This window comes from Ctenopharyngodon idella, chromosome 12 (assembly GCF_019924925.1).
Source record: "Ctenopharyngodon idella isolate HZGC_01 chromosome 12, HZGC01, whole genome shotgun sequence".
Classification (NCBI taxonomy): Eukaryota; Metazoa; Chordata; class Actinopteri; order Cypriniformes; family Xenocyprididae; genus Ctenopharyngodon; species Ctenopharyngodon idella.
In genome coordinates this window covers 22,613,038-22,636,871 of record NC_067231.1, presented here as the reverse complement: position 1 = coordinate 22,636,871, position 23,834 = coordinate 22,613,038, and the positions used below count along the sequence as shown (strand labels likewise).

Genomic DNA, 23,834 nt, shown 5'->3' with positions numbered 1-23,834 from the left:
CCTCTCTTTGTTTCAGATGAAGGCTCACTGTAGGCCAAGAGGCAGGCCAAGACTGCTGAGCACTAAGTTTAAGCAGAAAGCTTGCTCACAGCTGAAGCAGAAAGCCAAAGCCAAGCGTGGATCGAGACTGGTGAACCTGTTGTGTCACAGAGAGACCAATACACAGAGCACTATTACAGAACATCTGTCCCGAGAGCACAGTGGAAAAGAAGAACACACACATTGTAACAAAACTGGAGAGAACAGTGACACAGGTAAACATTATATATACTAGATGAAGATTATTTTTAATTGCGTTCTTATTTAGATTACTGTACATGATTTAGAAATTTGAAGAACATTTGCTCTATCCCAGCAGGCAGTAGGGCAGCAGTCCACCAGGGATCAGAAGGGAAGCGGACTATGATGAGAAGAGGTGTGAGGTCAAAGGCCATCCTGAGCACTTCATCCCTGCCAACTCGGACTCAGCAGCTGATGTGCAATACGGCTGTGATTGATAGCAAGCTAGAAGCTACCGAGAAGGGCATCTCTAAGTCCGACAGTGACACAGGTGAGTTATGGGCCGAGAGAGATGCATCCCGGCATGACGATCAGCGGACCCTCTCATTTCCCTGCTCGACTGTCATGCCATTAAAAAGAATTAATGATGCCTCCTCAGGCATGCATTGGGCAAAACCTGAGCTGTAATGCTACCCTGCATCATGCTGTGTTCAGAATGCCACACCTATAGGGAAAAAAGAGGTACACTCTCTCCACCGCCCCAGTTCCGCTACACGTTCTAGTCCAGGCTTCCTGCTAACACACCTCTGTAAGTGAACAAAGTGGAGATGAAATCATGGCAGTAATGAACGCTAATGTGAGCTACGCCTGCAGTTGAGCTAGGCGGTGTTGTTGCCGCTCTGTTAATTGCCCTGAAAGTTATCCTTTTCACATTTCACGAGCTTGCGAGAGTGTTGACGAGTGCCTTGTAAGTGACAAGTGTGTCAGCACTGTGTTGACACCCGACACTGCTTGCTACCGTGCCATCTCCGCTCTATGCGAGACACATAGCCCACAGACGGCATCTGCCAATACGTATCTGTGACACCCAAGTATGCGAGTATGACTTTGTGTGCGTACGCTTCCGCTCAAAAATTGAAATTGAAAATCACAAAGACATTTGTATGTTTTTGTAAGAAATTCAAATGTTATCAAAAATACAGTACAAAATACAAAATGATACAAAAACAGTGCAGCAGAAAGTATTAGATGTAACTTTATCTGAATATGTTAATAAACTGACAGCTTTGAATGCATATGGTGTCAATAGCTGTTTCCATCCATGTTATGAATTTAATTTATATCAAGAGAGCAAAATCATCACTTCTAGGGAAACTGGTACAAAATAGAAATGGAAGTTGTTGTATTGGCGAAGCAATGTTTGCAATTTTAGTCATTTTATTAGCTTTTATTTATTTTTATTTAAGCTTTAGTTTTAGTAGTTTTAGCACTTCAACTTTAACTTATTTCAGTTAGTTGCGAAGGCAAGTTTTTTTTAGTTTTTCATCTATTATTTATATTTTATTTAAGCTTCATTTTTTTTAAAAGTAGTTTTAGTTTTAGTTAATAACAGCACTGTGGGGAAACCATTGTGTCTCTTTTTATCAAATTTAAAAAATCACTTAAAATGTATTCTTACTGAATAAAAAATGTATCCACCTCAAGTTTCGGAAAATGTCATACATATTATTTGCACCCAGGTGTTTCCATCCAGCAAATTGTGTGCAATATCCCAAATTCATTAGAAAATTTGAAAAACAGATTTGTTTTTTTAAACATTGTTTTATAATGATTCGAAACTTGGAATGGTAATGTATGTGTGGCTGTAAGCAGGAGTCAGATACTAAAACAAACACTTGTGGGAAGCAAAGGTCTGGTGGTCAAACCTGTCAGTGACTAGGCTTTTCTGACTGCCACAGTTCCTGTGAACGTTGACAGTTACAGCCACAGTTGGCACCCATTTCATGAACTTTGCTAAATATCGAACAAATCATACAGTGAGAGGAATCGTCAGGCTGCATTCACCATGACCGATTCAGATGCCCGCTGTGAACTGTAGTCCAGTCAAGATGTCAATGCATTCAATCGATCCATCATTTTCACAGAGGAGGAAGATGACAGCATCTACGACAGCGAGGAAGGGGCAGAGGGCATCAAGAATCTATCATCTAAAGAGCAACTGTCTGGAGTCGGCCGTCCTTCACAATGCTCCATCGTGAAGCTTGAGGCCAATCAGAAAGCCAAGAACAAAACAGAAAGACAGGGATTCGGTAAATGTTACATCCTTGTTTAATTAGACAGCAGGGATTGATGGATATCACCTTAGTTCACAAACACTCATCTTTCACTGTCACTCTTAATTTTTATTATCATTTTTTTTTTGTCTTCCCTCCAGGGTCTATGAATGTGTCCATCACTAAAGAAGAGGTGAAGAGAAGGAAGGCCCCCTGTAGGTCAGCCCTGGTCAGTGCTGACCATAACCACTCAGAACTGGAGGAAAGAAAATTGACAGGCCCCAGATGGAGAGAGGGGTCAAGAGAGAACACCTTTGACCACACTAGGGTCCTCAAGACCTCACCTACTGCACGAGAAATCACCACCAGGAAAAGCGCAGTGCTTCTTGGCAAGGTATTAGTTATGTTTTGTTGGATTTCTTTGGTAAACTAGCTACAAACAAGGCTCTAACAGTGCTAACATATCCCGTATGGTTTTTTCAGAGGAAAAGCTGTTGGTTAGAAGCACTGTCGTCTCAGTATGATGACATCACTTGGAGTAGACGAATCAGAAACAAGCAGGTATGGAATGGTTCCTCTTCTCAGTTTTCATGGATATTAGACGACTAACATGAGCCGCTTTTCCACTAAAATTACCCGGAACAATTTGTCCCAGGAACTTTTTTCCCCCAGACCTGTTGCTGTCTGCGCTTCCATCGTGGTCTAAAGTACCTTGAAGATTAAGTCCGGTGACATAGGACTGCGCGCGACTTTCCAGTTCCAGCTGGATTTCGTCCTCCGCATATAAGTTTAATAAAGCCTGAAACTCGTCGTCGGCCCATTGGTCATATTTTTTAAACTCCATTGTTGGTTCGAATAGCAAACAACTCTTACTGCACACACTGCAACAGACTTTTAAAAATGGTGGTTGAAATAAAATGCTGCATGGAGTCAACCAATCAAAATGCTGTGTGAACTCATCAATCATCATGTTCAGCATCCAAAAACCCACCTCCGAAAGTTCCAGAACTTTGAAAAAGTACTGCCTCGTGAGCAGGTACTTTCTGAGGGGGAAATTTTTACCTGGAACTTCATTTAAAACCTGGTTCCTGCGGTCGGATCACACCGAGTACCACCCCAAAGTACCTAGTTCCTGGGGAAAGTTCCTGCGGTGGAAACGCGGCTATGGTTGCTTCCAAAATAAAATGTATGCTGGTGACCAGCAATTCTAGGAGCTTTTGAGCTCATTTATAAGAGTTGTGCTGAACGTTGGTGTGATCTAGTGAGGCTGCAGCGCCACATAGCGAATTAGCCCCAAGTGGCCTAGATCTATCTGCCTTGCCCTCTTGGCACCCATAAAAAGTCATCCCTCCGAGAAGGATTATGCAATTCTCATGTGGTTTGTCCTGTCAGGGGCTCTCGTAAATCTACTCACAATAAAGATAAGATGGGATCCGCCTGCTAATTCACGGGCTGAATCATGCATTGTCTAAATAAAACAGTCAATAGTTTTGAAAAGATTTACACCATAGGTGTCAAGGCTGTCACTGTCGGCACTTTGTGAGGTCATCAGTGAGGCATGCGAGGGGACTTTGCCTGCCTAATCAGAGGGCGGGGAGAATTCCCGCTTTGCTCAAAGAGCGCGATAGAGAACAAAGACACGCATCATTCTTCACCTGGGCCTCGCCCTAGAGACACACTTGTAAAATGAGAACCGAACAGCATCACCCCAAGTGACGAAACCTCCATCACATTAATATATGACAGCTTTTTTGAGCAATGTTAAGTACCAAGGGCTGTGCACAAGAATGGACCTGTTAAGGTGCGAGAGGTTATGATATATTTGTATGGGAGTTTGAACGAATGTTGGAGCCCTGAATCACTCTCTCCGGGGCCATTAGGAGTGTGTGAGTATGTGTGTGAGACTCACATGCCATTTTGTGACTGTTAGCAGGCTAAGGGGCGAGCAGTCAGTCGTTTGCTGGAGAGCTTTGCTGCCGATGAGGGGTTCCGGATGGATGACGACAGCAGCTTCTCAGAAGGAGAGGAAGATGAAGAGGACGAGGAGGAGGAACCAGAGCCGATGGGCATTGCGTTGCCAGGTAAGAAATATACAAACAGATAATGCTGTTACATTCACACGCAACTCTGTGCATGTCAAGAAGGTGTGCATGTGGTGAAAGGAGGATGAGCTCTCACTTTAATCTGTCTTTGTCAAAACCAGCCCTGCCCAACTGCATTCTCACCAAAGAAATCCTGAAGGATGGGCTGAAAGTGTTAATCTCAAAAGAGGACGAGTTACTGTACGCTGCCTATGTACATACACTGGACCTGCCTGATATGTAAGATAACAACCCTGTGTTTTCAACATAAAAAACATGCATGGATGGATGGATGGATGGATAGTTAGATATGGATGGATGGATTAATGGAGTGTTGCAGATAAATGGATGGATGGATGGATGGATGGATGGATGGATAGATGATGTATAGGTATGGATGGGACGAATGAATGAACGACAGATCGATAGATAGATGGATTGAACAATGTATAGATAGGTAGACAGATAAATAAATGAATAGATGGAAAATTACAGTTCAGAATTTTTGTCTCTTCAGCTACAGTGTTGTTGTTGAGGGAGAGCGTGGAAACAGGCCGAGGATCTACTCTCTGGAGCAGCTGCTTCAGGAAGCGGTGAGACCCTTTAAAAAGCTTCTTCAGGGGACTCATTCCCCCAAAGACTCTCTCCATCTTCCCATACAGGCTTCGGGCTGAACCAGCCCTTCAGGCCACCCTCACAGGCTCTCACAGACCCCTTGTTCTCCCCCCAGAGCCCCATCAGCTCAAGGCTGGATCCATCCCAGCTCTGACTTTCTCTGCTAAAGCAGTTAGGAACATACCATCTGGGGTTGTGTGAGTGTGCTCCGATAGGCAGTTACTTATCCACGAAGCGTGTAAACTGCTATGATCAGTGTGTGAAGGACTCCAATCCAACTTTAGGCATTCTTTTACATTTGCGTCTTTTATTTCTTATCTCATTGAGCACAAATTCATCAGTAAAGGAACATTTCAGCATCTGGTTGTGATAGAGGAAGGTTGACAACCTTCGGAACTCTTACATCACTAATATAGCCTGGTTGGTTTTTTTAAGAAGTACTTTTGGCTTAGCTGCTCCTAATGTGGTCCAGCAGTCCACTACATTCCTGCATATACAGTTTCACATTGTGACTGTATATAACTGTTCCTTATTAGTTCTGCGTGGCCCCTCAGGAGGACGTACAGAAAACCATGTTTTATCCCTTTTTTATTTATTTATCTTATTTAGGAACATCTTTGGGGATGAACTGCGGGTTGCACTTACACGCATAGTTTATCTAAGCCGACGGGGAAAAAGGGAGCTGATTACACACCGTAAACCAACAGCTCTTTGTCAGCATGCATTCATTTGAATACATTACATGCGTTACTTCTCTCATTCATCTCTCTCAGTATCATGGGCTGGAGAAAAAAAAGTGTCTCGCTGCCTAGGGACTGCCTATCGCAAGCTCTACCCACCCGTCCCCAGTCTCCCTCAAAGACGTATTAATGAGCATGCTCTATGCAACTCTCAAATTCAGTACAGTACACAAAACATCTGACGATATCTCTTCTTGATACAATCCACAAGCTGCAACACAAAAAGCTCTTGATTGTTCACAAAATGCAAAACAAAGAGAGGAGGTTGTCATTTGTGTCAGTGTTGGATGTGATTGTACATAGTTGTGGGAGAGATAAAGCTGGGAGAACAGAAAGACAGAGAGCGAGTGCTATATTCTCACTGAAGGCTAGCACAGTAAAGGCTTTGACACTGAATGCTACACTCTACTCCCACAAATTGGACTCACCCATAAGCCTGCAGCATTGTTCCTGTGTGTATGTTTGTGTATCAGCTTTACTGAAACTAGTGTGGAATTACAAAGCGAACACAGCTCAGGTTTACATAAAACTAAAGTCAACATGAAATAATGCAAAATAATGAAATCCTTAATGCAAACTCTCATTTTTTTCTGGCTCCATTTTGGTGTATAAATCACACTTTTCACTATCCAATCAATTATAAATGGCTAAAATCAAGCTCAAGTTACTGTGAAAAAGTTGAATATAAAAGTATATTTACATATCAAGTGTATTACTCCCAGATTTCCTCTGGACTTGAAGATGGAGTGGGTAATTTCTGCACCAAACAAATTGCAAAAATAATGACTATATTCAAACAGGCTGCCTAAGCATTCACCTTTCCGTCATTGGGCGGATAAACAGATAGTCATGCCCCAAACGCATGCCATTGGTTGAAGCAACGTTGCCATATTGGGCTAGATGGTACACTAAAAAATAGCAGTGAATTGATAGAAACTAACATTTAAACTAGTATACTTTTTGGGGGAATCAACCTACAAATGCCCTTTTTAAAAAAGTTATATTTTAAAAAAGTCAGATTTCATATAGGCACTGCTAGCCACTAGCATTAGCCCCCCGATTCAGTGATACCTCCTTTTTCCTGTGCTGCTTTTAAGACTTCTTATCAGTCGTTTTGCTTCCAACACCATTCCCTGCATATCCAGGCCAAAAACTCCTCGGCTCCCCGTTTGCTCTGTCTGTCAAAAGGGCTGTATCTACAGCAGACACGTTTGAACTGGGCCTAAAAGAGCCCTCGGTGCATGTGCTCTGTGTAGTGGGAGGGGAGCTGGCAGCCTCACTATAAAGTCATCGATTTAGGCCTTTTTCACCTCTGTGCTCTTTTATTCCATTATTTCAAAGCAGACTCTCCATTCAGCGATGCTGATTTTCTCTCTTTTTTTATTCTCGTTCAGTATGAGACCAAAATCAACAAACAGCATTTCTTGAGAAAGGTATACCCATGGTTGTGATTGCCTTAAGGGAAGGCCTCAAAGATATCCATGCTTTTGCAAAGTGGATGTCTCGTATTCTTCATGTGTGTCTTTTAACTAAATCAACTTATGCTTGAAGCTGTCTGTCTGCAAGATATGTAGGTTAATTTTTAAAGTCATCCATGTGTTTCAGGTTTTAGATGTGCAGCCGGAGACGGTGGAAACTCTGACGGCTGGAACAAGAGTGTGTGCTTACTGGAGTGAACGCTCGCGCTGTTTGTATCCTGGATATGTTCGTAGAGGTGAGATCATTCTCTCTCTCTCTCTCTCTCTCTCTCACACACTCAGTCACCATCTAACACCCAAAAGCAACCAAGATACTTATAAAAAAAACTGTTTATTTTTTTAATTGTTTTTTAATAAATGAAAGTTGTTTTGTATGGAAGCCCATTTCCGACTCAAAGTAAAAAAAAAAAAAAAAAAAAGTTAATTGTGAAAATATTAAATATTTGAAATACATAAGATATAAATTCACATTTTCAGATATAATGTAGCAATTAAAAGAAAAATGGCACAGTTACTAGAAATAGTCAACTAAGATGAATAAAGTCGCAGTTGTAAGATTTAATGTCACAAATACATCTCTGCCTCTAATTATGCAGAAATTATACACAGGCTCAGATAGTCAACTTACTATTTTTTAAGAGTTCATAAATGCATGTTTAAATTAGTCCTATATTTATTTTATCATAAGTATTGCTAGTAATTTTTTTAAATAATTTTTTCAAACACAAATACAATCATATGCATTCTATTTAGAACTGTACATCTGTGTCTTCCATAGGAGGTCCGGGTGAGGAACAGAAGGAGGGCAGTGTCATGGTAGAGTTTGACGATGGAGACCGGGGATGGATTTCTCTTTCAAGCATTCGTCTGCTTCCGCCAGGCTACCAAATCCACTGTACGTTTCTGCAGATGAACACGTTTCATCTCCAATACAAACAAAGTGTGTCATGTTAACAATGCTAGACAGTGTGCCAAGATTCCGTGCTTGTCATTAAGCCTGTGGCATTGCCGATGTACTGCAGGTGCAGAGCCATCACCAGCCCACCTGGTCTCACCTAGATGCCGCAGGAGGAAGACTTCCTCTCAAGAGAAGATAACTCAGCAGGCTGATGTGTCCTCAGAGCATTCTTCTAACACGGAGCCCAGGAAGAATGTTGTTAAAGCCAAGCCAGGTGCGTGATGACAGCTGCATCATCCACGTTCTCATGACTTTCCAAATTCCACATTGATTAGATTAAAATAATTTTAGTTACACATTTTAAATGAATGCTTCTTGCATCATAAAATCTTTTGATAATTCACATACATCCCCCAGGTGTTCCGTTTAACCTGCAACGGAAGAGGTAAAACATGTTGTTTCAAAGAGACACATTGAGAAATATCTACCAAACAAGATTCCACAACAGGTCTTCATGATTTTAGTAATTTATCACAAGGTCTGTCAGGGAAACTTGTTGGGTAGACGTTTCTCAATCTGTTTGTCCCTAAGGACATGCTTCACTACCTTTCCTGGTTCTTGTTCCTGGAACTGACGCACCCACCAAATGGTTTATTTAATGTTTGTCCCGAAAAGTCTTATCAGACGTAAGGTTGAATAATCCGTATAAATACGGAAGAAAAAAGCATTTTCCTTCATTACTTTTAATGACCCTGTGCAATTAACACATCAGCAATGATGAGATCAGGGTTCAGTTGACTAATGGAGATGTATTTGACTGAACAAATGGATGAGGGAAACTGGTGTCAAGGTTGAACGCCGCTTAACTATAGAGTCTGACATAAAGCCCTGAACTACCAGTCCAACAGCTCCAACACAGCAGATGTTATCTGCAAAAGTACAACAACATGTAGTCATATCATGTCAGGCATATTTGTTTGTATCTTTTTTCTCTAAGGGGCTGAAGGTAGTATTATAGTAAGTGGAGCTTGGAAAATGCAAATATGTTAGCACTGAGGGTAGGGTTGTTTTCCTATGTCCCCATAGCAATACCTTTGTTTATCTTCCTCAACAGGAAGGCCAAAATCTGTCAATGCATCATCAAAGAGCTGTGCTTCTGAGAATGTGACTGGAACCGCTTCCCCTCTTCTTGGCTGGCCAGTTGCTGCCATGTCCAGGAGGAAACCCTCCATGGATTTGTTCCAGTTTAACGGGTTAACAAAGAAAGCTCTGAGAGGAAAGGAGTCAGACATGTTCCCCTTACTTAGCTCCACCATGACCACTCCAGCCAAAGGCATCTTCAGCACTTCCTTTGAGGTGGACTCCTTCAGCAGCATTGCGAATGGTTGCACTTCCTTTGGAAATCAGCAGTTGGCAACAGGTCTGCCTCTTAATCACAAGGGCGTCCCTGGTTTACGGGGTAGAAAGATAGGAGACAGGAAGGAATTTCTTGTCAAACTGGACCATGAAGGGGTAACGTCCCCCAAGACTAAGAATGGAAAAGCATTGTTGCTTCTTGGAAACCCAGAGGTACAAAGAGGTGGACGAATGGAAAAGGGCTTTGGAGCCAAAGGAGTAGGAGAACTGACCTCAACAATGGGCTACTCCCAGTCCATTCTTTTAGTCAAAGATGCCAAAAGGAACAGTTGCCATATTCTCAAAGGTTCCTCAGACATGCGTAAGCACCCTCAGGGTCTTGGGCTTAGTGAATATGCAGATTATGGGCCAAACTGCCACAGCGACTGCCTAAGCTCCTATTCAGATATGGATGAGGATGAAGATGAGGAAGAAGATGCCAGAAGGGCTGCAATGCGCTCCAATGGTCGCTTTCTGTCTCGTCTTTCTGTTTCGTCATCGTCCTCAGGGTCCTCCAGCGCATCTAGTTCAGGCTCGTTGTCCAGCTCTAGCATCTGCTCATCTGACAATGACTCGTCCTACAGTTCGGATGAAGAAGAGGCATCACGGCTTCTGCTTCAAGGTTGCCTTTCTTCTCATCACACATTGCTCCAACAACAGCAGCATCCTGAGCCTCCCACCGCCCAACCACGACACACTTTTGGAGCCAAAACTATAACTATCCCTAATTCAAAGGCTGCAGTCAATAGTAGTACAGGAAAACCTCCAAGGAGAAAGGAGATTGCCAACAACTCTTCCTCTGTAGTACAGTCCAAATCTTCCAAAGACTTCCCTAAAAAACAGAAGATACCATCTTCAGAGGGTCCACCCAACTCATCCTCATTCATGCCAGGACGGCAGCTGTGGAGGTGGTCTGGGAACCCCACTCAGGTAATTTCCTGTTCTGATTTTTCTGTTTTAATCCCAATCCAAAATGTTTGTAAGTCCCTTAAACTTTACTTTCTTGTCATCAGAGACGGGGTTTGAAAGGAAAAGCCCGAAAGCTCTTCTACAAGGCCATCGTTCGGGGCAAAGACACCGTCCGAGTTGGAGACTGTGCAGTTTTCCTCTCTGCTGGTCGACCCCACCTCCCCTTCATTGGTCGCATTGAGAGTCTATGGGAATCCTGGTCCAGCAACATGGTAGTCAAAGTAAAGTGGTTCTACCACCCTGAGGAGACCAAGCTTGGAAAAAGGCACCGGGATGGGAAGGTACAGTAGTGACCAGAAGTCTTGTTTGGTTTTGATTGACTTAAGGTAGACTTTGCAGACCTAAAACTTCTTTTCCTCTCTCTTCACAGCATGCCCTTTACCAAAGTTCCCATGAGGACGAAAACGACGTCCAAACCATCTCCCATAAGTGCCAGGTGGTAAGCAGAGCTGAATATGAGCGCCTGAGCCGTATCAGGAAACCAAACAGCAACAGTCAAGATCTATACTACCTGGCTGGAACTTACGACCCCACCAGTGGCCAGCTGGTGACGGCCGAGGGAGAGTCGATCATCTGCTAATGTTTGAAAATGGCTGAATGCACTACTGAAATCGTGAGATACAAGAAATGGCTGACAATCAGGCCAGTCTTATCCAAGATACAAAACTAGCATGATGTGAAAAGTGAGCTTAACCCACAGCCATGGGTTTCTACAGCCACTTTCATCTCTACTCTTAAAGTAACAGTATATTATCAAATGGATTGTGGGGAGGACAACTCATGGTGATTACTCTATGAAGGCTCCACAGACATGGAATATTTTTTTATCTATTAGTGAAAAAGGCACTGGATTTCTTCAGAGTAAGATATTTAGACTGGCGGACATGGATCGGAGGTGAAAAACACTGACTGAAATTTTGGATTTGCGGAAAGTTCTTTCGGAAAGATCTTCACTGGTTAATCACGTCAAACTGATGTCACCAGGACTTATAAATATCCCAGCAGGACCAAATACACTGTTACTTTGAGCTGTGGTATGATCTGTTTGTTTGTGTTTGCGTGAGAGGAGATGTGAATGAGAGGGTAATTTTTTGCTGTATGCAAATATGTGAAGAACCATGCGTGTATGTAGAGATCAGCCACAAAAAACAAAACAAACAGGAATGGGTGTTAACCTGGAGATTAAAGGCCTAACTGGTGTTCTAAATTGAATGATGCTCTCACATGTGTACAGTCTAATAACCTCTTTTGACAATACCAGGGATTTTTTATTGTTCTTTTCTTGTTCTTTTTGGCGCTAATGATTATGTCAATATATTAATAAGTCAGTTTATGAGCAAACAAAAAACACAGACAAAACAAAAGGAATGATTTTTCCAGTCAAGCCATACACTTCTGTACCTCTTGCTTATCTTCTCATTCAGGTGTATAGTTGTACAATTGATTTATTTGATGTGTGTAAATATATAAATATATAAATATATATTAAAAACAACAAACTGTAAATATAATATAAATGAAGAGAGAACTCTATTCCTCTTTATTGCTCTTGATTGTGTTATTTTTTTAAAATGAAATAACTTTTCTGTTTGTTTGGGAGGTTTGTTTTGGGGACAGGCATGATTTAGGCGACCTTAGTTACTGAATACCCTCTTCACTGTTGTATAGGAGGGAACGGAGGGTTGGGAGACATTCTGCTCATGGAGCAAACAGTCAAACTGACACAATGCAGTCCAGTCAGAGGAAACAGGCTGTCTGTGTACACTTCATTACTCTATTTCATCTTTCTTTTGGAGTTTGATTTTGGCTTTGAAAGAATTGTTTGTTTCTATTGCATTTCATTGTCTTTGTTTGATCTAATTGGTAACAATTTGAGCAAAAAGTTAAAAGTGCCAGGTCCATATAGCATATTTGGAGGTGCTTTTACTGTCCAGAAATTCATTTTAAATACTGACTGAAGGAATCTGGCCTCCAAAATGACGAACCAAAGTATGTCCTTGGAATTAGCATACTTCCAACTGCAATAAATATGTAGACTGAATCATGAACAAGGGGCACTTGCAATGATTTTGCCTGATGTACTTTAGACTTTAGATGTACTTTAGCTTTCCAAATGCTTTTGTGTTTGAAAACAGCTGAAATGTTCTCACAACGTTTCAGCAAAGTTGTAGCAAAGTGTCGGCCAAGGATTTTTTGTCTGCAAGGAGTGGGTATAGACATGCAAAGCGTGAACAGACGCTTCCAGCACTTGAAGCCTCCTGCTGTCCTATGTCACGTGATCATGAAGGACAATCATAACCTGTAAGTGAGGGCAGTTTAAAACAGATCTAATCTAAAAAATTTCCTCTTGTCACTTTTTCTTCCTGCTTTGCCAAAAATCGTTCTGTTTGTTTTTTCCATTGTCAATGTTGTACTCTTATTTGTTCAATATGCAAGCCTGTACAGATTGTTCCGTGTTGGAATTGTGAAAAAGGTGACAGATATGCCTTTCAATCCTAAAGGATGACTTACTTTTTTAATGACATTGTTGCTGTTACACTGCAGAAGCTAAAGCTTTAAGAAATCTGATGTGAAAATAAATGTAATGTCACTTTCTGGGTCTATAAAAAATTAGAAAAAAGAAAGAAAAAGAAAAATGGTATTTTTGTAAACAAACACTGGATTCAACGCTTGATATGGTGGCACTGGCACCACCAGCGTGCCAGGAAGTTGGCCAAGCCTCAAAGGAAATAGAATCATTGTGTAACCTGAATTTGAGACCCACTTGGAACTGATTTTTACAGTGGATGTTCTTTTTGACCTTGTGGGGAATATAACTCTAAGATATTTCCACTGTTAAAACGTTATTTATCTTAATTTTATTGCATTCGTGTTGCATTTAATTAAAAAAAATCTAAATTACCATGCCTCAGTGTATTTTATTCAAGCTTGTTTGATCCTGAAACCACTGATTTACTTGAATGTATAATATTAAATTGTCTTAAATTGATGTCTTGTTAAATTTACCCCAGTAACTTGATCCACTGTCTGCAACTGCCTAATAACGTTAAAAATTATGTTTTGAAAAGTCATCCACAGTATTCACTGTCTATTGTTGTAAGAGTAGACAGCTGGCTAACTAATGCTGCCTTCCCGTGCTATTGGAATTATCGTAAGTACTAGTTTCCTAGTTAAAATTGGACATAAATGCCCTCTCGAGTTGTATTTACCACCGGAAAGCTCGGGGATAATTGACCCTTCGACAGGAGTTTTGCTGCGTTCCAGGCAGGTTTTTGAGCCCGTAAGTCTCGACTTTAAACCACGACTCACGACTTTGTAGCGTTCCAGGCAAGTCACGCCAAACTGCCTGAGCGCAAGGAATTGTGGTAGCTAGATGTAAACAAACCAGCATGGCGGACCGTACGGGGCTTATGAAAAATTATATTATGAGAAATTGTACATTAAATTTTTTTTTTTTTTTATAAGCATGATCGTTTGTATGGTCAAGTTCAGGTTTACCTAACGTTACCTTAACGTTAGCTATGCCCAACATTTCCATACTTTCACGACATACTTATCGTTTCAGACATATAACATTGTAATACATAATTGTGTGTGTATTATTTATCATTATTATATTATTATTAATTTGATTGCAACATTATATTGTCCTAAAGTCTATTTCTCACCATGTACCACTTGCATAAACACCGCATCCGTAGGGGCTGCCATTGTTGTTTCACGGGCTATGTGACGTCAGAGCGCGGAACTGGGAGTACATCGATCTAGTACGAGTTCACGGGTAGGAAGTCACGGGTTTGACTGCCGTTCCAGTGCACTTTCACGGGTAGAAAGTTGGAAAAACACAGGTTACGGGTTGCCTGGAACGCGGCATTTGATTGACAGGCAATCTAACCAATCATAACGCTGAATCCGCCATTTTGTCCGACAAAGCAGTCAGGGGAGTTAACAGATTAACGTAGGTAGACTTGAACTTGAAAAGTACTGACATCTTTCCGTGATTTAAACAACATTCCTTATGATGTTCATTCATGTTTATTTGATGCTATAAATTAACTAGTAGGAAGAGATAATCGGTTCACGAGCCTCTTGAACTGAGGCGCTACAGCGATCTGTCACGACACATTAAAGAGCCACAAAATGGTATTTATTGGTTACATTTCTTTAACAATGACAAAATTTGAAATTTGAGACTTTGTTTCCTATCAAAAGTAACCTGCTCTGTCTTGTCTGTCGACGTCAGTGTCCTCTTTGCTCCGCGATGTATTTTTCACTGCGTGAGAACAAGAAGTGTGGCGAGAGATCAGCATGGTTTGTCTGACAGTAACTAAAGGGGGCGGGTCTTTGCGAACGGTCAATTGTGATACCCAAGTTTCCGAGGTGGGCGTGCCGTAAACTTTAAACATGGCGGAGGGGAGAACGGTTGCTGTTGTGACTAGTATTCTTTATTAGTTTTTTTTCCACAACAGCTTCATTGCATTGTCGTTAAAGTCGTACATATTTACATATATGAATAATCGGCGTATTGTATGTTTTATACACTGCAAAAATAGCCTGTATTTGACAGAAATTACACAATCGTCAGCATGTTATCTAGATAGTTCGGTGAATGTTTATAACTCGCTAAATATCATTTTGGCTGTAATAAGATTTTCCCAATAAACAGGCAAGAATAAACCTGGTGTCCTTCATGAATCCTGTTCTTTCCGACAACAAAGCACTTGAATACGACCAGCTCGTAATCACAGCTATAGAAGTGGGAAGTAGGAAATTTCCGATAGCATGTGAAGGCAGCATAAGGTCATGAACACAAGTAGGTCATTTTCCTCCAACAGCCTACTGCCTTGAGAAGAGAAAGATAAAGAGAGATGGATGTAGAGAGGAGAAGCAGAGGACATGGAGAAATATAGAGAAATAAAGTCTGCAAACAATGGTAGGCATTAAGTTTGACAGGATATTCTGCAGGCAATAAAAGAGCTTGAATTCTAAACAGATTAGACTTGAGTGAATATCAGGAACATGTCATATTTCACTCCAAAATCACCAGAAAGAAATAAAATATTATGTTTTGCATAAAGAAAATGAATCTTGTTAATTTAAATGACATTATTTTAATGAAAAATACACATTAATCATGATAATTGCACATAATTATATTTCTTGGGGGGGAAAAAAAACTTAAAACAGGCTTAATCTACTTTATGCAAAATATAATTTTTTTTATCTTTTGCTTTTGCTGTGACCTGTACATATTTTTGTTGATTCACTGACCTACACTAAACACAAAGGCTCTTTGCACCTTAGGTTGAGCAAAGAACTATCTTTTTATCAAAATAATGTTTTTGAGTTGGATATATAATTTTGTGGATATTTAAAAAGGTCTTGATGTAACATTAGGCTATAGGTTCTTCAGATCAATGTATTGATTCAAGAAAAATTAAGCCTTTTTGGATTCTTTGAAGCACCTGATGGTTTTCAAAAGAACCACTTAAGTTTTCATATGGCATCAGTAAAACCAGTGTAATTGTATTATGCACCTTCACACTGCAGGAAGTAGATGGTTTATGCACACAGTTAAACGTACAACCAGAAAAGTGATAGGATTAGAAGATTGTTCTTTATTCTGTGTGTGATTTACATTCATGAAAACTCCTTATTTTGAAATGTATTTTTCCTGAGCAAAATAATTGGTGAAAACAGGTTCTTCAGGTAAAGCTTTTTGGAGACACATTAATATTTAAAACACAGCACGAACACTTCTGTAACAATTCCTTTTATTTATTTATTTATTTATTTTTTTTGCTGCTGTTTAATGTCTAATTGTGTTTCCACAAAGTGTTATCTTATGCGTTAAGAAGTCAGCAATTAAAAAAAAAAAAAAAAACCATACGCCTAATTTTAACATTTTTCATAAACTAAAGTTTGGAATAATTACGATTTTTAAATGTTGTTAAAAGACATCTCATTCTCATCAAGGCTCCATTTATTTTATCAGAAATACAGTAAAAACAGTAATATTGTGAAATATTATTGCAATTTAAAAGAATGGTTTTCTGTTGTAATATTTAAAAATGTATTTTTTCCCCCTGTGATGGCAAAGCTGAATTTACATCATTATTCCAGTCTGTCACATGATCCTTCAGAAATCATTCTAATATGCTGATTTGGTGCTCAAGAAATGTTTATTATTATCAGTGTTGAAAAGAGTATTTGCTGCTTAATATATATATATATATTATGTATATATATATGTGACTACTTTGGTACTGAGTTAATGAGCTCACATCGGTTATACCTGGAGCCGGAGGCCTGTCCATGCATCAGACTCATGTGACCACTGGGGGAGGAATTTTTTATTAGTTTCTGCGCTATAAAGGCAGTTTACTTTTACAGTATCTTTTGGGCAACACTCCAGGATTTGATCATGTTCGGCTGCCTGACACGAATACTGACACAAATAAACAAATACTATATTTTTTCTAGCTGTATCAGACATGGCCAGCTATTCCAGCAACTCACTGAACCTGAAACTTGAAAACCTGAAAGAGCAAAAACCAGACCATGTCAATGCCACAGTGTGTTTTTGTGAGAGAAGGCAAATATCTACACCTCATAAATGTCCTGCCCTCTGCATGACCTCTTCTGGCCTGCCTGCTGAGTGGCTCTCAGGAGGACGAGAGGAGAGTGTGTGGAGCGGGTGGGGTGGGGCGGGGGGTTGGCATTCTGAATGAGGTGCTGCTGGTGAGACGAGGAGCGCACACAGACCCCTCCTATGGTGGGGTTGGTTTGAAGGTCCGAGAGCTCATCCATCATGCAGTGTCATGCTGCTCAGGGGTCCCAAACCTGTCAGTGTGTGAAAGGCCCTAGCAGAGAGCGGACAAGTACATGGAGATAGAGGGAGGAATGTATGTGAGAGAGACAGTCTAACTTGCTACTTCTTCAGTAGTACATATACACCATAATTTGCCATGCTAGTGAAGTATTGATAGAATAGCCATATTTAGCCTATCTGATTTTTTTTTTTTTTATCTGATCTAAATTTAGCCAAGTATATTCTAAAAAGTATTTTATCAATACAATACAAATATACAAACATTTGATAAGCCAATAAAGTACATTAGAACTGCAACTGAAAGCACATTAAAACACATCATAGCTCAAAGTACTTTTTTAACATTGTTTTACATACATAACAGCAGTGACAGAAAAATAATAAATTAGTAAAGGTAATACAAAAAATAATAATAATAACAATATAAAGTTAAAAATACAATTTTATATACATTATAATTTTCAACGTCAACATACCTGTTCTCAAATTTGATTGGCCGAGAGGCCTTCCGAGTGTTCAACAGCACAGTGACCTTTAACTTTAACTTTAATTTGTTTGTGTTCATAGACATGGCGTTCTAGATTATAGCTACGACCCATTTTTTTTTTTTTTTTTTTTTTTGGTGTTGACTGGAAACGAGCAAAGCGAGAAGCGTCTTTGATAGCCGGAGCGTTTGTTTCTCTTGCGAACAGACGTAAGAAATTGTGTGATTTTTATCTGCAGCTTCAAAGCCAAGAGCGTCGGCGGAGTTGGAAAGCCGGGGTGGATCTTCATTTCAGTAATTACAGAACGCTTTGAGCGGGGGCTCCGCTCCACTTTTACAAAGCTCCAGGCCGGCGTTTAGTTTGTGCGTTGCTTGGCGACTATCAAAGCTTCTGACTTTGGCCTAATAATATGGCCTAATATTTTCGTTGAAGAAGAAAAATAACAAATGAGACACTTCAAAAACGTAAGTTACTCAATATCAATTTTTTGTTTACAGAACTGTTGTATGAAAGCAGTTTTACAGTTACAATGGTGCTGTTGTATTGAATATCAGAATTGTGCCCTACATCGTTCAAAAGTAGGCCTATATAGGGTCAGTCAGATTTTTTAAAAGGCAAGGACGCATTAAATTGACCAAAAGGGACAGTAAATACATGTATTATGTTACAAAAGATTAATATTTCAAATACATGTTGTTCCTTTGAACTTTTTATTTTTCAAAGACTTTTTCAACATTGATAATGATAATAATTGTTTCTTGAGAAGTAACTCAGCATATTAGAGTAATTTCTGAAGGATCATCATGTGACTGGAGAAATGGCTCAGAGTCAGATTTGTTAGAAGAATAAGTTGGATTTAAAAATATATTAAATACAAAACAGTTATTTTCATTTGTAACAATATTTCACATTATTAGTGTTTTTACTGTATTTTCGATCAAAAAAATGCAGCCTTGGTGAGCATAAAAGACGTCTTTCTAAAATATATATATATAAAAAAACTTAACGACCACAAACTCTTGAACAGTAGTGTATGAATTTCATATGATTTGAGCAGAACCACTGCTGTGCTTGTTTGTTTTGTTTTTGTAAGATATACTGTTTAATTTTGTTGCAAGCGCAGATACTAGGCAGATAAATAAGTGCTCAAGCTAACACACACACAAAGCAGACACTGAGACAGTAAATGAGATTTATGTACAAATTATGCCATCAGGCCCCTATAATCAGAGCATCAAGAATATTTAGAGATTTAGGCATTGAACATAGCAATTGCACAGGCTGAGAAACATGAACATATGTTAGATAGCTGAACTAGGGGGGAAAAAATCCCCTGTTCTTATACTGTCTGTCAACACCCTCTATAGCTTCACAACATTTGCAACAGTGACTTTCAATGTCTTTGTACATTCCCAGAATACTTATTCAGACACTGCATATCCCTAAACTGCTAACTCCCTAAATCCACTATCCACCTGCCACTTATCACTTCTGACATTTACTGAATTTCTGATGCTCTGGATTTGAGGATGCCTTTAACCTGGAATTACACAGGATTAAGCTGCTTCCTGAACAGATATGCCTGCAAGATTGTCTAATGCTGGAATAGACATCATTTCTGTGGTGTAATATGTACTTGATCTAGAGTTATTTGCTCATATTTGACATTACTTTTTGTGTGTCTCAAGATTCAGTTATATTTCCTATTATTAAATATTAATAATGTTACAGAGGGGCGACTGCTCTAAAACAGTTGTACTGTCTTTAGTTTATGTTCAGCAGTGACAGACATCAGTATGTGAATATTTGCTTTTATCTACAGATTCTTTGTTGACCCAACAAAAACGCTTGTGAAGGACAAGCTGTCTTCAGCCATAGATACCACCAGTGTTTAGAAGTAAGAAGTACATGTTACGTTTTGAATGTAAGCCATATCCAACACCCATCTTAGACCAGGCTAAGCTTATTTCCTGGTCTTAACTGTTTTAAGATCAGGTCTCATGGCTCGACAAAGCTAGTCTAATTGGTTGCCAAGCTTGGTGTAGCTGGTTGACCAGCTTGTTTTCCAGCCTGACCAGCTGAAAAGTACCCCAAAACTCTCTAAAACCACCAACAGAACATCCTGACCAGGCTGGAAGAGCAGCTAAGACCTTTTCAGGATGTTTTAAGCTGTTTTCTTTTCTGTAAGAAAGTAATTGGAGTACTTTTGAAAGTAGCGTTTCCCAGCACTGCATCTCTCTTTTTCTATCCTTCTCTCTGTCCTAAATTTGATGCTTCTCTTTCTATGAGCCACGTGTGTAAATGAATAGCTGTCAGCTGCATGAAAGTGCTGGATATGGTGATCCAGACCAATGCCGCAGAGGTTGCGGAGGGGGATTAAGGGCATGGAACCCGTCCAGCTCACCCCATCCATCCCTCTTACAGCCGGGGCCCCTGTGCACACAACATATCCATCCACAGCACATTCAGTGTGCGCTTTCAGGTCAGTGCGCGGAACGATGTGCCAGCGATTATATTGCACTCTGCCCTTGCGCAACACGGCATTTGTTGATTACTCTCTCTCTCTTTTCCCCCTTTGGTTAATGCTTGCTATGCCATTGTGAGAAGCTCTCTTTTTTCAGATGAGATTTACCTGCAAGTTGGGATAGAGCAATGGTTCTCAACAGGTTTTGCTGTAGGATCCAGGTTTTTACGTTGGTGATCTGTGCTGTAGTTGTTAATTGTTTTCATTAATTGTAATAAAGCCAACATAAAATAAAATATAAACTAACTGTAACTGGCAACTAACTGAAATAAAATAAGTCGAAGTAGTGTACTAATATCATAAAACTGAACTGGTAAAGCCTCAAGTAAAATTAAAATGAAAACTAAAAACATACAAAATAAAAGCTAATTCAAAATGTTACTAAATACTACAATAGTATATTAATAATACGAAAATAACAGTGGTGGTTTAGTAATATTGTTTAGTGTACAAAAGTAAAATCAGACTTCTTTAAATCAAACTACTAGTTTATTAATGCAAAGCTGAATTTTCAGCATCATTACTGCAGTCTTCAGTGTCACATGATCCTTCAGAAATCATTCTAAGATTCTGATTTGCTGCTCAAGAAACATTTATTATTATTATCATGTTGAAAACAGTTCTTTACCATTTTTTTCAGGATTCTTTGATGAATAGAAAGGTCAAAAGAACAGCAAAAATAAGATTTCAGATAAATGCTGAAAGAAAATGATTTCTGAAAGATCATGTGACACTGAAAACTGAAGTAATGATGCTGAAAATTCAGCATTGCATCACAGGAATATTCCAATAGATAACAGTTATTTTAAATTGTAAAAATGTTTCACGATAGTACTTTTTTTTTTTTTTTTTAATCAAATAAATGCAGCCTTGGTGAGCATAAGAGACTTCTTTTAAAAAAGATTAAACATCATACCGATCCCAAACTTTTTAACGGCAGTATATATATATATATATATATAATATAATATAATATATATATATATATATATATATATATATATATATATATATATATATATATAAACACAATATGCATATATCAGTTTTATTTAAGAGAATATATATTTATAGTACAATATTAACTCTTGACTTGTGCAACTTATCTTCTTAATTGCATTCAGCATTGTTTTTTGTTCTGCTGTCCGTGACCTACCAGTTGAGAACCACTGGGGTAGAGTTTTTTTTCCCTTGTCTGTAAAGCTGAAATATAAAGAGAAGGGTGTCATAAAACACAGTAACAGGACTCCGGAGTTCAACTCCCTGAAATGATCTGATAGACACTTCAGTGCCGCCTGACTCCAGGTGAACCAGCTTTACCATGGACATTTTATGGGGGTATATTTGAATCCACACCCTGTAAATCCTGTTTAAAATGTAGCTGGTGAATGTGTCAGTGTGAGGCAGACAGTTTTTGCGATCTGTGTTTATAAATATATATTCACCTGCTGTCTCCGAGGCAGAGTAAGACTCTTGGCAAGACCACTTGTGTAACCCCCCCACAAACTCTTATTTATCAGTATGTGTGCGTATGCTTGTGCTAAAACCACACTAGTTTTTCACCTCCACAATATCCATCAGGAACCCGAGACTGTCCCCCTCTAAACACCCTGCATACATCCTCAGTATGTTTTCCATCATAGCTCCTTACTGCTGCCAACAACTCTGATAATAAAAAAGTATATAAATATATAGGTCCACCTGCTGTAAACATCATGCCTACTGCATCTTTACGTCCACTTTATGTAAGCAGGTGCTTCGCCCCTACATATGATGCCTGGGCAGGCGTGTTGGTATCAGGGTGGGCGTCAGGCAGCTGGGGACCCCCGCAGGGTGCTGTAAATCAGGCGGACGTCATGCAGAAATGGAAGGACTGGCAGCGTTGGGCAGCAATAGCACAGCCATGGCACAGAGCGCCCACTCTCGCACATACCTCTTTCGGCCAAATAACACACATCTCCGTCTGTCAGACAAGCCAGCTATGCAGATTTACCCGTGTCCCTCAGGCAGGAGGTCCAAGGCACGCAGAGACAGCGCAGGGGAATCAAGGGGGAAGGGGCTCTCTCTGTGGGAACTGGGGCAGACGCCTGGAGAGATGCTAGGAGCTCTGCTAGCGGTCTTGGAGAAGCAACTGCAGAAGCATAATGCATAGGATTATTAGTTCACCCAAAAATGAAAATTCTGTCATTAATTACTCACTCTCATGTCATTCCTAACCTGTAGGACTTTCATTCATCTTCAGAACACAAATGAAGATCTTTTTAATGAAATCTGAAAGCTTTACAGTATGTCCCTCCACTGACAGCCTACGCAGCTACCACTTTCAAACAAACTTCAGTGCAGAACACACTGAGAAAACGTAGTCAGCCGACACACAAAAACTGCGCGACGGCCGACCGTCGGCTTGGTGTGTTCCGGGCTTTAACGAGAGCACCTCAACGAATACGTGTTGTGTTGATGCGAGAGCAGACATCGTTGCGTGAACGTGCGTTGGACCCCAACCCCACTATTTTTCTTTTGGTATATACTTTTCCAGTGCCATTGTTGTCGGTTCAGAAGAAAAGTTAGCCTGTCATTCTCACGTTGACTCTGCACAGCGTACAAGATCGTATGACGTATGATGCCTGCATGAACAGGCTGCGCAGTGGCATGCAAACACACATTGACCGACAGGGAACATGGACCGAACGCAGTGATTGAACAAACATTTTATGGTCCTACACCTTCCACAGTTGATATATATTTATAAAAATACATTTTGACCGCTTAACATAGTGATTGCTATCAAGATATGAGGAGACTTTCAACCTGTGTAACAAAAAATGTTTCTGAAGAGAATCACCTATTGCACCTTTAAAAAATAAGTTTGTGCTTTATGTGCTGGTTTTGCAGTATTAGTTAAAAAAATAAGTGCTTTACACACTATATTTGATTTCATGTTTTGTATATGTGACCCTGGACCACAAAACCAGTCATAAGTTGCACGGGTATATTTGTAGCAATAGCCCAACAATACATTGTATGGGTCAAAATTATCAATTTTTAATTTATGCCAAAAATCATTAGGATATTAAGTAAAGATCATGTTCCATAAAGATGTTTTGTAAATTTCCTACCGTAAATATATCAAAAATGTATTTTTGTTAGTGGATATGCATTGCTAAGGACTTCATTTGGACAACTTTAAAGGTGATTTTCTCAATATTTTGATTTTTTTTGCACCCTCAGGTTTCAGATTTTCAAATAGTTGTATCTCGGCCAAATATTGTCCATACATCAATGGAAAGCTTATTTATTCAGCTTTCATATGATGTATAAATCTCAGTTTCAAAAAATTGACCCTTATGACTGATTTTGTGGTCCTGGGTCACATATATATTATTTAAAAACATTTTTCAGTGCCTGTCAAACGATGAAAGCAGACATTGAACAGGGTCTGTGAAACTCAAAAAGGGACAACAAAAAAAAACAGGACAAAGTAGTAACTAACCTTCTCCTTTTGTGTTCCATGGAAGAGAGAAAGTCATGTGAGTTTGGAAATTAT

The 23,834-nt window shown here is 39.7% G+C and overlaps 1 protein-coding gene across 8 annotated transcripts in view; it reads left to right on the top strand.

The window, feature by feature from the left end:
* The window catches only part of bahcc1b (BAH domain and coiled-coil containing 1b), a 111,380-nt gene extending 98,030 nt beyond the window's left edge, over positions 1–13,350 (top strand). For 5 of the 8 annotated variants that reach the window (XM_051914275.1, XM_051914274.1, XM_051914273.1 and 2 more), the window contains 14 exons: positions 17–254; positions 356–550; positions 2,145–2,309; positions 2,435–2,667; positions 2,757–2,834; positions 4,204–4,354; positions 4,477–4,594; positions 4,872–4,947; positions 7,315–7,423; positions 7,966–8,082; positions 8,210–8,359; positions 9,200–10,410; positions 10,494–10,730; positions 10,820–13,350. In XM_051914275.1, coding sequence (XP_051770235.1) covers positions 17–254; positions 356–550; positions 2,145–2,309; positions 2,435–2,667; positions 2,757–2,834; positions 4,204–4,354; positions 4,477–4,594; positions 4,872–4,947; positions 7,315–7,423; positions 7,966–8,082; positions 8,210–8,359; positions 9,200–10,410; positions 10,494–10,730; positions 10,820–11,029 — 3,288 coding nt within the window. In that variant the 3' untranslated portion in view covers positions 11,030–13,350. The remainder of the gene's footprint in view (positions 1–16; positions 255–355; positions 551–2,144; positions 2,310–2,434; positions 2,668–2,756; positions 2,835–4,203; positions 4,355–4,476; positions 4,595–4,871; positions 4,948–7,314; positions 7,424–7,965; positions 8,083–8,209; positions 8,360–9,199; positions 10,411–10,493; positions 10,731–10,819) is intronic. The other 3 variants (XM_051914277.1, XM_051914276.1, XM_051914280.1) reach the window with 3 other exon arrangements.
* Positions 13,351–23,834: the final 10,484 nt, after the last annotated feature.